This window comes from Leptosomus discolor, chromosome 5 (assembly GCF_034619465.1).
Source record: "Leptosomus discolor isolate bLepDis1 chromosome 5, bLepDis1.hap2, whole genome shotgun sequence".
NCBI lineage: Eukaryota > Metazoa > Chordata > Aves > Leptosomiformes > Leptosomidae > Leptosomus > Leptosomus discolor.
Genome location: NC_141395.1, coordinates 81,589,075 through 81,602,651, shown reverse-complemented (window position 1 = coordinate 81,602,651; position 13,577 = coordinate 81,589,075). Strand labels below are relative to the sequence as shown.

At 46.8% G+C, this 13,577-nt stretch overlaps 1 protein-coding gene across 14 annotated transcripts in view; it reads right to left on the bottom strand.

Moving 5' to 3' along the window:
- The window catches only part of MTSS1 (MTSS I-BAR domain containing 1), a 125,024-nt gene extending 115,647 nt beyond the window's left edge, over positions 1 to 9,377 (bottom strand). For all 14 annotated transcript variants that reach the window (XM_086464934.1, XM_086464938.1, XM_086464942.1 and 11 more), the window contains exon 1: positions 9,306 to 9,377. In XM_086464934.1, the coding sequence (XP_086321060.1) occupies positions 9,306 to 9,377 (72 nt within the window). The remainder of the gene's footprint in view (positions 1 to 9,305) is intronic.
- Positions 9,378 to 13,577: the final 4,200 nt, after the last annotated feature.

Below are 13,577 nucleotides of genomic sequence, written 5' to 3'. Positions count from 1 at the left end.
AGGAAGAAGAAAACATTTATATAAAGGTTTTCGAGGAAAGCACAATACTCCCATAAAGCAAGCAAAGGGACTACTTGACTGCAAAGTCCCTTCTGTCTTTCTAAGCTAAAGGTATTGCCATGCTCAGGGCAAGTTTGAGCTTTGCTCCAGCAGCAAAACAGACCTTCAACTCATGCAGAATGCTTGGTGGGCCAGGAATGAAAAGTCATCAACAGCAAACGACAACACATGAACTTCACAGGATTTCACAGCAAGAGCTGAACACACGCATCACTGAATGAAGGAGGAGACAGGCACAGACTCGGGGTTTGGAAGATTACAGTGCATGCAAGTGAAAGTAAAAGCACGTCAAAGATCAGATGAAGATGTCATTTAACCTGTAACTGCCCTCCAGGAAAGAAAGCAGTGGTAATTAAAATCAAAGCCTTGTATCCATACATCTATTCCCATTATTTCTGCCACTTGTTTAGGGAACGGCAGGGTTGGAAACCAGTTTCCCCTCAGCATGCACAGTATAAATAGGCATGCCAAGCTTTGCTTTCACAAGGTGATACATTATCACAACATTGCAAATTATGCAACAAAACACTACTGAAGACATCTTATACGCTATTAAAAAAACCTGTCAACTAGATATTTCTTCCATGCATCACAGAACCACTTGTTTAGTATTTTCAAAATTGTTTGGTTTTCAGTCTAAACAAAGCACTAGGGACATTGAGAAAAACAGATAATGGCATGATATCCTGAGAAAGTCAAGACTAAAATCCAATCAGGAAAGCCCAGAAAAGGGTAATCACCCCACTTGGGAAAAAAAACTACATAGGTATCAGTTATTTCTACATTCCCAAACCACATGAAGAACTCTAAAGAACGCCCAGTTCCCTGAGCACTGAAATGCAGCACTTCTTAGCAAGAACACAGGTATCTATTAGACCTCACTAACCATCTAAAGGGGGAGAGAACTCAAGTCTGGTACTATTCTGTTGTTAGAGCTCCAGAGTCTTTAATTTGTATTATAATAAAGCCTGCACTATGCTAGTCCATACTTAACACCCTCAGTGGAGGATACCAGTCGCCCTATGGTTGTGACTTCCATTTGTAGTACAGCAAGGACCTGTGAAAGCTCATCCCCCTTGGTTGCTGCATGGCATCCTGGCTTACAAAGCAACCCACAGGCCTCCTTGCTACATCAACAGGGACCACGTCAAACCTGTACCATCCGCAGCCCAGTTTCATAGTTTGTAAGACGAAGAAACTTAGCTCCAAAGCAGACATTTCGTGGTTTAAATCCAAGACTGGGTAATTAGCAAAGAAAAGTTATACTAATGCTGTGAGAAAACACATCACGCATAAACATACAGTCTCTCCTTCTCTAAACACAGGAAGTTATTCACAAGAGGGAGCGGGGGGAAAACAACTAGCCACAGCTTCTAGAGACCTTTTATCCCATGGTACATTAAAAAAGCTGGACATTAAGTAGTCTTCCAGAGGAAGCATTTAGTTCCACATTCTTCCCTGCAGGTCTAAACAAGTTCGCAAGCCTGAATAGCAGATTTCTCCTCAGAGACTCATCAATACCACCTTTCATCCACTCAATCATTAAGTGGCCACTGTGCATACTCGGCAGCTATTTTCTAAACCCACAATATTTCAGCTGGATCAAAATGAAGGTAATTAAAATACCAGGAGTCATTCAAGTTAATGCCTACACAGGACGGCCTCAAGCCAACAGCCCTGTGTTGGTAATGCCACCATAACCACTGGGGTCTCATCACTTCTTCCCAAGCAATGAGAAACCCTAATTTCTGAGCGTTCACACAACACAAGCAGTCAAAACAATCTCTGGGACCCAAGAAGCAGCAGTATCTATCGCCAAAGTATTGACAAGCATCTGAGTTGACCACAAAAGTACCTCACTGGGGAAAAGGCAGCAGTCAAGTGGCAAAGTTTTTAGTGCTTTATGAGCTTTGGCTCTCAACAGACAGTAAAGTGCAATTATGCTTGTCACAGGCTACTTTCTCTCCGTTTCACTCATGAGAAGAGAAATAACCACTTTCAAGCTCCAAGTTAGACACTCATGGAGAAGGAGCATCCATGAGGTTTGCTCAAGGACAATTTTGTCAGGAGGCATCTCATCACAAATAAAGCTGTATTAACAGGAAATCCCAAAATAAGCTACGACACAAAGAGCTTCAGAGACACTATAAAGCACACATGTGACTTAGGTGGCAAAAAAAAAAATTAAATCTCATGCTTGGGTGAGAAGCACGGTGGCAGTTTGTGTGGAAGACAAAAATGGGGACAAATTTGAACCTTTTTGTTCCTTGAACCAAATGTCTGTAGTTACACACTCGTCGCTAGCATTTTGCACACCAACACAAGTTCATACCTGCAAGTGTTCTTTTTAAAAATATCCAAGGCGATTTGTTAAATGATGTTTACACTCTAGCTGACATCCTAGCATTAAAATGAACTACACACAATGCTTACGGTTGTTGACCAGAAGAATGAAAAATACAGAGCTCACACACAGCCTCACAAGACAGACGGCCAAATTTTTCATGATCTGCCAGCCTGTGGTTAAGACGCTCCAGTCAGACGTCCCCACTAAGAAACTGAGATGTCCCGTAATTTCAGTTACAGAAGAGGAGTTCAAGACACCTGTGTTGAGAGCAGATCAGTCATTTGTAGATGTTATCTCTTCTGCCTGCAAACACTGGGTTATCACAGAGGGCGGACGGCAATATGTCTTAAGCTGTAACAACAAAGTGGCATGTACGAGTAGATAGAAACATCTATTACACTGGGAGCTTAAAAAACATCCCCTCATTAACTGCGTGCTCTAGATGCGCTCAACTCCTTCTTGTCCTAGGGGAAAGGAGTAGAAGTCACCAAACCTGCAGCCATAGCTTGCTGTTCTGTAAAATGGGAGCCATTCTTCGGAGCTAAGTCACACACAGAGCACTTTGAAGATGAAAGCTGCTATGGTCTTAACCACAAAGCTACCAGACATTTTGTCTCCAATCCTTCGAAACATCTCAGCATTCAAGCTATCTCACAGCCCAGCAAGAAGTAGTCAATCAGTGTCCTTAAAGGTTAGCACAGATGCCAGTGACCAGGGCAGAGCTTGGCACCTTACAGCATCAAGGTAGACCTAAGTTTGATATTGAAAACATACACTTGAAGAGGGAAATGCATTTCTATATGCAGCCTAAAGAGGCTACTTCACTCTAAAGAGTAGCCTCTTTAGGGTACTGACTCAAACCTGTCTGTACTCATCTTTGCACGCTCTGAAGTAGACCAAAAAACTTTTTTAGGTACAGTTCCTACTGTGCTCTTTGCCACGTAATACTTCTGCTTATCTTCAAGACCACACCGTCTCTGGGTAGACCATGAACCTTAAAAATGTTTTTCAGAAGCTGAAAACACACAGGCTGTTAAGCAGAAGATGCTATTTACAGATTCCCAGGAATACTCCATCAACTGTTGCAACTTCTGCACTTTGAAAGAAACGTTGAAAAAAAAAATGGGTTTTTAGGTATTTTATAGCAAAGATTTTGGTACAGCTTGTGCACACTCAGAACTGAGGAAGGAAGCAGTAAGTTCTCTCGAATATCACCCCCTGTTAGGTATTAACCAGCACCAAGCCTGTAATTACACAGACTTCTTGTCCTCCAACATTTGTTCAGTCAATTGTGTTTCATGCAGCACTGCGCAACTCCTTCCACACTTACAACCTCGCAAACTCTATTAGGCAGCTCTTGGTGTCCTGCCAGATCCAAAAGCTGTACTCTTAAAAGACACTAAAAATCCTTGCCCTTGGTATGCCCCAGAATAAGCCAGCCTCATACACATGTAGCAAATGCTTGGCAGTTGTATACGTTAACACTCACACAAGAGTATTTGGATCAAGGAAGAATGTGTCCCTAAAAAATAAATTACTTGTGAGCGAGTATGTTCACAGCTATGCTGTGTTGCTTGAACCCCAGCATTTAGGCACGCACACAGTGGCTCTCTCCCTGCACCATCATTCAGCCTTCACTGCATGTCAATCCCTCCCCTTCCGAGATGTTTACAGAAAGATACTGCAGCTGCTTAGAAAAGGCAAGGAATTTCAGTGTATGCAAACCAACCACTTGGGCAAGCAGGTCACTGGGAGGCAGCGGGGGTAAGAAATCAGTGCAGGCAGCTAAGCTCAAAATGCCTTGGTGGTAAAACCTTCAAGGTTAAAAAAAAAAAAAAAAAAACGGGAAGAAAAGCTGCAGAGTGGAAATTAACTCATTTCACGCTTTTTGGGGCAGGGGAAGAAATGTCGATTAGCTAGGCTGGGAACAGACCAGTTACCCTAAAGACTGTCACGCAAGGGACACACCAGTGCAACACAGCACATGTGGGAAAGGGAGGACAGAGATGCCCTTTCCTCTCCGAGCCTGTACCTGTCTGTTGCACAGGAAACAGTTGTTTTTCCTTACAATAGTTATCATCCTTAACAGCCAGATTGAAACTAGACCTTCAAAATCATTGAACTGAACATTCCTAATCTCCACAGAGATCCCCAGCTTCAAATAAAGTACAGCTGCAGAAGAGCTGTCATATTACAACATGTCAGGGTAAAACAAATCTGCTCGGATGCTCTGGTACATGTGGGCTGCCCCTTGAATTAAAACAAATGCAGACGACCTGCACCTGTACTTGCTGTACTAACTGTCTCAGCATTTCTACTTGTTCCAACAAATATTTTTTTTTCCACTGAGTTTATATTATTTGTGTGAACAGCACAAGGCCATCCCTTGCAAGCAAATCAGACCTACTGAACCAATGGCTCTTAATCCTTGAAGTGGCCACCACCTCGCTCCATCTTCCACAAAAAGCAAGATTAAAACGCTGCTTCTCACCAGTAGCTTCCTAACAGGAGTGCAAAGACATAAATGTTTTTCATGCCCATACGTTCACGTCTTCCTCTTCTGCTTTGACCAAGAGCTTGGCACGGCTGAAAGCAAAGGTACACCACGGTCTCATCCAAGAGTCCCAGCAGCAGCAACGGAGCAAAGGGAAGTGTTCACTTCCTTTATAGTGTTAAAGAGGAGGTTACTGCCAAAAGCAAAAGCTTGATTTTATTGCGTTTTCAGCTAAATTACTATAAGTAAGGCACACACACTTAAAATAAAAGAATTTCTAAAATTGCACTCCTCCTTTGGGAACCTTGGTTTTTGTTCACTGACAGGACGACGTTTGCAGTCCCTCTCATACCTGTATGTCCCTCACACAGAGGGAGATGAGTGAGATCAATTGGTAATCTGCACCAGACCTGTAAAAATTTAGAAAATCCTCCCACTTGATATAAACAAAGCCACAGACAACCTGTGTTGGTTCAACTGCTCTTTAATCATCTTCCCCCCATGCCCACCACAAGGGTGTCAGGTGCTGTATATATACAGCAAGCCCTTGCCCTGCCAAAACACGTGCTGGCAGAAGAGGCGAGACAAAGAACATGCTCGGTGCAGGTTCTTTTGCTTTTTGCAACTGATGACCTACGAACACTGCCAATTTCAATGTTTTCAAACGTGTTTTCTTGGTTTCCTTTTTCCCCTCAAGATTGCAGAGAACAATGTGATTAAAAGGAATATAAAAATCAAGACTCAGAAGGAAAAGCAGCATTAAAGAGAACCTGCTCCGCATGAGAAGACAAGGTCTTTTGAAACCTATCCGCAACAGGCCCTCCGAAAAATTATCTGCACTGATTTGCTCTGCACTACAAGAAATACTGAAATTAACAGCACATTACAGCATTTCATTTCTCAATTGCCAGAAATGAGTTACAAACCATTCAGATCAAATACTCCCTTCCCACAGGGAGCTACAGAAAGTATGCCACGTTCAAAGAGAAACCGCACAGCGTTTGCATGCGGCACACAAACTACTCCTCTGAGGGGACATACGTGTTTCATTTTTGCTTTTATAAGCTTTGATTGGTTTGAAGAAGATCTTGCATAAGAGTACAATGAATTGTAAGTGCCACGTACCCAGTGAGGTATCGTTGGAAACACTAGGGCTGTGACAATGGACCAAATCTTAAGGATGGGATGGGCAGACTTTTTCCCACCTTTATGATTCTTTAATCTGATCCTGAAATCTCAAAGCATGGCAGCCAAATTCTAGAGCACAACAGCCAAGTACAATTCCCATTGTGGACGTTCCACTCTGTCACCGTGTACACCACATACTACTCAACAAATGTGACCCTTGTTTTGCACAGATGACATGGACTTCCCTTGTCAGGGGACTTAAGTTCCAAATGCACATTGAAGTGCTGTATAAATGGTGTGTTTATTAACCATTCTTATATTTAACACAATAACATCATTTCTCTAAATCACTTGGCTTTACACTGAATTATTTTGGAGCTTGTTTTGTTGAGTATTAAGCACAACATTATTTTTGGTAGAGGATGGAGAGAAATTTGGGGGGTTTGGGGAAAATATTAAAGGCAATTCAAAAGATCTCAGCTAGCAAGAGATAATCTTGCTATCAAAAACCATGATGTGTTAGTCACACCAGCATATATCGCCCTCATTAAGTTTCAAAGATAACACGGTACAGAGACAAACGGAAACAATCACATTACTCAGGATTGTAATTCCAGTTTTTTTACCTTGTAGAGATGAAGGAGAGCTCAAAATTAACAACAGGTACATCTGAGCTAGTTCTGTGTCAGTGTGAACAAAGAGAAAAATCAGTCCACGCATACTGTATCTCCATCACCTCAGCTGCAGCACCCATCTGCATCCACTGGCAAGACTTCAGAGTAATTGTAATACGCTGTTGATTAACCCCACCATCTTTACAATGAAGTTAACAGCAGAGCAATACGTATGATAAAAACAACCTGCGAATTATTTAGTTAAAAAAAAAAAGGCGGATGCTGCAGCAAATCCCTCAGCACTGCAGGGCATGTGGGGCCTTGATCACAGCCTGCAATAAGGAATAGGCACAGACAGTGCACTTGAGTATGTGTGGGCAGACCCCTACGCAACATCTCCAAGATTCTGCCAGAAGCCTGCCCACACAGACCTGACTACGTGAAATAGCACTTAAAATGCTAATTTTCACTTTACTACTAAAGGTATGATTGGTTGAAAGGTTCTGGTTAGCTGTCAAAAAATAGCTATTTTTTCTTAGAAATTGTCACTATCCTTTGTGCACAATTCACAAAGAATCCTAGTGCATCTCATTAGCCGTACGGCATTAGCTGCATCAAACTGAACTGCAGGTAAAAATTATTTGTTCTACTCATGCTAAGTAATAAGCAGATTTTTTTAAACCTTAACAACCACCACGCTGCTAAAGATCTGCTGTGATTCCTTTCAAACCTCTCCCCCCCACCACCGAGTAACTGCCAGTTCACAAAACAGGTTCCACTACTATGGAGGATAAGAAAAAAATATTCACACCTGTGCCCATCTCCATAAGCTCTTGTCAACATGTTTATGATAAGCAGCATTCCTATGCAAGTAACAATGTGTAAAGGAAAAAAAATAAATCCACACAGCAAAGGCCCATTTGCTTAAGAGCAAGAAAAATCAAATGCATCACTTACGGAAAGAAGCAAAGAATAAACATACTTGGTGTCCCTCTGTGCTGAAACCCAAAACCACACTTCATCTGGAACAGAACATCCCCTGCGTGTTCCCTGCACAGCCCACCAAAGCAATTCCAGGATTTGTGATTGTTTCCTGCTTTTTGGGGGGTTGTTGTTTTATTTTAAAGTGCAGTTGGTATTAAAAATACAAGGGGGCTTAGAGCCTGAGGAACACCACGGCCAGGACTGCAGCATTGTCTTGACAGATACACACAGGCAACCCCCCTCCTCTCCACAATCTGCCTGCTCTTGACAAGCCATGCTTTTAATTAAACGTCTCCTAAGATCTGTTGAGAGGAAAGTGCATGTGAACCCTTGCCAAAAAACAACTTTAGTGCAAACAGATTCCCCCCCCCCCCCCGAAAAAAAAGACCCTAGAAGCCATTCACCTCTGCCAGGCTCCCACCTGGAGCAGACCCCATCCTCCTCCTCCTCCACCACTACTTGGTGGCTCTTTCTCCCGCAGCCCTCCCTGCTCATCAGCCCTGCGCCGATTACAACACCCAAAGAAATCCCGTGCCCCTGGCTGGGGGGAAGTGCAGCGCGCACGGTTGCTGCCTTTAAATCACGGCTGTCCCCCCATTATCTGACACCTCCCAACAACTGCATCCTTCCCAGCCGGCCCTGGGAGGAAGACAAGCTGCCCTTGTCCAGGGGAACACTGCAGTATTCTGCAGTACGGCCGCACGCCGGAGACAGGGCGCCTCGAGCCCTGGGGTTTGGGGGAGGCATGACTGGCAGAACACAGCACTGATTTTACGCTGTTTATTTCCACAAGTGAGGGGGGAGGCATCCGCTCGTCCAAAGAAAGCCCTGCAGAACTGCCCTTGGCTGCCAAGGCTAGATTGGGAGCGCCTCCCTCAAAGGGACCCTCTGGCAGAAGGGGTCGGCGCAGCCTGGGATTTGTGGTGGCTGGCAGAGAGAAGAGACCAGCAACTTGAGACCTTCGCGTCCATCCACAGAAAGAAGCAAATACCACCTCCATGAGCATACACGGCATGAAAATAATATCACATAACCGACCGAGCAGCAATGTTAATCCAGAGCATGTATCAACTTTTGACCATCTCCAGGCTGAGATTCTTTTTTTTCCATCACGCCCGTCAGCATGGCACAGAAATCCCTACATTGCTCTTTCCAGCCCCACCCCACGGCTGACACACACCGTGCCCATCTCCTCCACACCATGCTCCCGTCTCTCTGCATTTATTTCGCTACTGATCTGACAGCCCAAAACAGAAAAAAAAAAAAAAAAAAAATTAAAAAAAGAGACAGGTTTGGAAAACGCTGACCTTGGTGCAAGATAACAGCTTGCATGTTTGAGCAGGAGACAGAGAAGAGGGAAGGAGGGAGGGAGGTGATGTCCTGCAAGCAACTCGTAAGCCCAAGACACTGGGCGGGGGGGGGGAGGGCGACACACCGTTTGCCAGGAGCCCTTTTCGCCAGGCTGCCCGCACCGCCGGGGGACACGCACCCCGCATTTGGGGCAGGGTCTCCCGCAGCGGCAGCCGGGGCCGGGCGGGGCGGGAGGTCAGGCCACCGCCACCGGGGCCGCCCCCGATGCGGCTGCATCGCCCGGCGCGAAGTTTTGCCGGGCCACGGCCGGGCGGGGAGAGGTTTCCCCGCACCCGCCCCCCCCCCCCGCGAGCCCGCAGCCTCTTACCTTCATGTCGCTGATGATGGTCTGGAAGAGCCCTCCGAGCGCACTACATTCCTTCTCTATCACAGCCTCCATTTTCCTCACCCGAGCACACGGGAGGAGGCAGAAACTGCTGCAATTTCACTACCGAGCTGAAGAAAAATCAGACACCCCAACGTCCCACCTCACGCAAAAAAAAAAACTAAAAAAAAAACGGGGGACACAAGCCGATGTAGGCAACAACGGGGAAAAAAAAAAAAAAACCACAACAACCCAACGCACCTGAACCCCTATCTGCCTACACCTCTACAAACATTCACCAACGGCGGACAACCGAAGTCCAGCGCTGCCGGCGGCTCCCTCTACACGCACCTCCGCGCCGCGCCGAGGGGCGCCGGGGGACGCAGAGCCGAGCGGGCACCAGCCTCCCACGCACGGGCCGCCGCAACACCCATCTCCGCGCCCGACAGCCCCAGCCCCGGCCCCGGCGGCGGCAGCACCGCCCGGCCACCCCCCCCCCCCCCGCGCCCCCCGGCACGGCGGCGCGCTCAGGGCAGCGGCAGCCCGCCGGCTCCGCGGCGCTGGGCAGATGCGCGCGCGCCCCCCAAAAAATCAGGAAAAAAAGAAATATCTATATAAAAAGAGATGAGATCGCGCGCTAAGCCGCTCCTCGGCGCGCAGCCTACGGGGGTCCCCGACAGACCGGGCTGCGCCTAATGCACCCGACCCGCTGCCTGCCCTCGCCAGGAAAAAACCTGCCCGCCCGCCCGCCGCTCCCCCGGCGGCGGCGCCCGCCCCGCCCGCTGCCCGCCCGGCCCCGCGCTGCCCTGCGCCCGCCCGCGCGGAACGCCCCGCCCCGCCCCGCCCCACTCCGTCGCGTCACCAGCGCGGCCGCTGATTGGTCCCGCTGCAGCCGATGGGCGCCGGGGCGGCGGGTTCGCGCCCCGCTGCCGCCGCGCCACGACTGGTCCCTCGCAGCCGGCGCCGCCTGACTGTGTAGCGCTCGGCGAAGAAACGTATTTTTTCTGGTGACGTTCCCCGAAATTGCCCAAATTCGGCTGTTTCTGGTGAAAAACATCAGCCTCAGCCCACCGACTTAGAATACCTGGGCTGGGCGTGCTCTGCAAAGTTACAGGCAACGTAGATACAGCCCCAGCGCGGTACAGCCGGCAGCGGCTTCAGTCCTGGACCGTGGGGGGCTGTTCGTGCATCCCGTCCCACCAAGGCAAGATGATAGCTAAGGGTGTTAGAGTCAGTTACACAAAGCATGGGGGTTTTTAGGTAATTCAGTTTTCACATCCGCTGTGCCAAATTTTGCAAAGCGTCGTGGTCAAAATTGCATGTTCATGTGTGCGCTCAGGCCGTGGCTCGTGCCCTGCAAACGCCGATGCGGGTGCTTGGCGCTGGGACGTTGGCAGCAGGCGCCGAATGTATGGAGGGTCCCTGGGACCCCGCTGGGGCCCTGAACTCGGGCGCTGCTCATCTGCTCCGGGGAGCCGGTGGCCCGAGGCGCTGCGGTGCTGAGCCCGGGAGAGCCGCGTGCCGGGGAAAGGGGCCGCCTCGCTCCGCTGGGGAGTGAGAACCAGGTGTGGAACTGGGACGAGGTAAGTGTGGAAGACCCAGCCTTAGGCCTTGGGGTGAGGGGGGGTGGTCTGACTTCGTGTGCGCATGCACACACAGGTACGTGCACAACCATGGCTGAGAGGGAAGTTTAAGAAATTTGGGTCACTAAAATTAAAATTTATCCTGCAAACTCTGCCTGAGAAGAGCCAGTACACGTGCCATCGTATTTTGCTTCACTTCAGCCAGTACCTAGGTACATGACGGATCATGTTCTCCATGTTAATTTAGCACTGAAGGAAAGGCCGGACAGGCCCCCAGCCTCTGGCGGGGCTGTGGCAGCACAGGCTGCGGCAGCAATTCCCCCTCTGCTTTCCCCGCTTCGCTGCAGGGAGGAAACACCCCACCCAGGTCTGACCGAACGACGCATTTCGTGGCTCTGTAGGACCCTCGCTCCTGAAGTTGAGCCCAGCGAATGACCCCAGTGCCTTGTGACAGCAACACCTTCTCGTCACACACAGAGCTTCAGGTGCCGTCACATAACCACTGTGACAGCGTTCCCCTGGGACAGAGCCACATCCAGCAATTTGGCAGGGAAAGTCAGTGGCCTACTTCGCTTTCTTCAGCCGTTCCATTTCTGGGATGATCCTTGTTTGAGCACAAGCAGTATTTTGGCAAACCTCCTCTCCCAGAATGAGAATTTCCAATGTTAAAGGTTACAGATGCACATGGGACAAGAGGGAGAAAAATGTCCTTCTGTAAAGAAGAGGCTGTTAAGGACGGCATTAGTGCCTTAGTTAATAAATCAGTGCTGTCTGCTCTGTAGCAAGCAACAAGTCTTCACACAGTGGTGAAACAGCATGTAGGTGTACGACAGAAAACGGATGAAACATTTCTAGCCTTGCTAAATTATAACAAGTAAATTAGGTATAAAATGTAAGAGAATGGGTTTTTACCTTGGAAATTTGAAAGAAGAAACCATGCATATCGCTGGTTATGAGTAACTTGCTAAACCACCATAACTTGGGTGTACCCAGTCACAACTTGGAGAGACCTCATCAAAACTGTTCAGGTGGAATATTTTTTGGTCAGAAGGTGCTAGGTCATGAAAAATTGAGACATGACAATTTCAACAAACTTTATATTCATTGGATAAAAAATCAAAATGCAAGCAGAAAAGTATTTGCTCTTTGCAGTATTTTTTCAAAATCTATTTTGTTAAATTTTCATTGTATATATCACATAGAATAATGATTGTTTCAATTTCGTATTTTAAAATTTTTGTTTGTCTGTAGCATAACACAGCGAAAAAGAAAGCAAGGGTGTGTCACAGAATCACAGAATGGTTGGGGTTGGAAGGGACCTGTGGAGATCATCTAGTCCAACCCCCCTGCCTAAAGGCATCAAAATAGGGTCGTGATAACTGAATTTATATTTTTTTTTGCATCAAAGGAAATTTAAGACCTTTAATTTTATTCTGCCTTTTAGTGACTTCTAATGATAGAATTTTCTGCAGGATGACAATTCAGCTTCAATCAGCTGTAGAGTGAGAGTTAACATTTTTTTTAAGGACCTGAGTCCAAATGGTTGTTTAAAGTGCAAGTAAAAAGTAGTTTGGTGATGTTGCGGTAACGTCGGGTTACCATCTGTCACTTTATTTCTGGGATCTGCTTGATTGATTCCTAGCAAATCACTTCCTGCAGTCCTTATTTGCAAAACTTTATTATGGGCAAAGGCTATTTCTGTGTTCGTGAGCCGTCGTTACCAGGGAACGTTTCCTTACGAAGTGATGACATTCTGTAAAACATCCTGGTGCATGGGCAAATGCCAGCACCACTTCTTGACAGTGGGTTGGCTGAGTACATCTTACTGGGCAACCCCCAACAGATGTCAACCTTAAAATTTGTCAACGGCGCAATAGTAGCTGGTGTTCTGACATCCTTCAACACGTTGGGTGCTCTGCTGACAAGAAGCCTAATCCACTGAAACCGCAAGAAGACTGATGGTTAAGAAAGAATTTCTCCAGAGATAAGTGGGCAGGTTGAGCAATGACTTGGTCACTTTGCCTGGCCTGGATTGTTCCTGCTGCTCCTCCTGTGCTGAGCACCAAGGCACAAAGTACAGCCGGAGTGAACCAGGGCACAAATCTGCGAGAGTCAGGAGTCTGCAGCCTGGTCCCCCGTCTGCTGGCAAGACCCGCTTTATGACCAGGATTATCCACCCACATTCCTGTGCCTTGCTTTCTCCTTCTATAAAACGAAAATCCCCATTTTTAAAAGCATTTGGAGAGTTTTTGCACCAAGCACAAGTGTGAAATGTCGTTGCAATCGGAGCAAATACATACTCTGTCAATGCGCTGTAAAACGTTTAACTGTGGCGCTTATTGAGGTCCTGATCTTACACAGATTTAAGCCCACTTATGAATGTGAGTAGCCCTGTGGAATACTAGATTACACATGCACTTAAGTGTTATCAGATTGAAGTCATAGAACAACAATCACAAAGAGTACTTAATCACCTTTAAATTACAGTGTTCCTAATTTAGCTAATGTTGTTCCCCAAGGAAAAATTGCCTCATGTAGCGTACAATCGAGAAAGAATCAAGGGCTGTTCCTTCAAGTGGTTGACAGTTCAAAAAGAGATACGATTTTTAAAAAATAGGTTGCTAAAGGCTGAACTACTTAACTGAATTATCTCTTTTAGAAATTGATGCAAATTAATATTATAATACTCCAT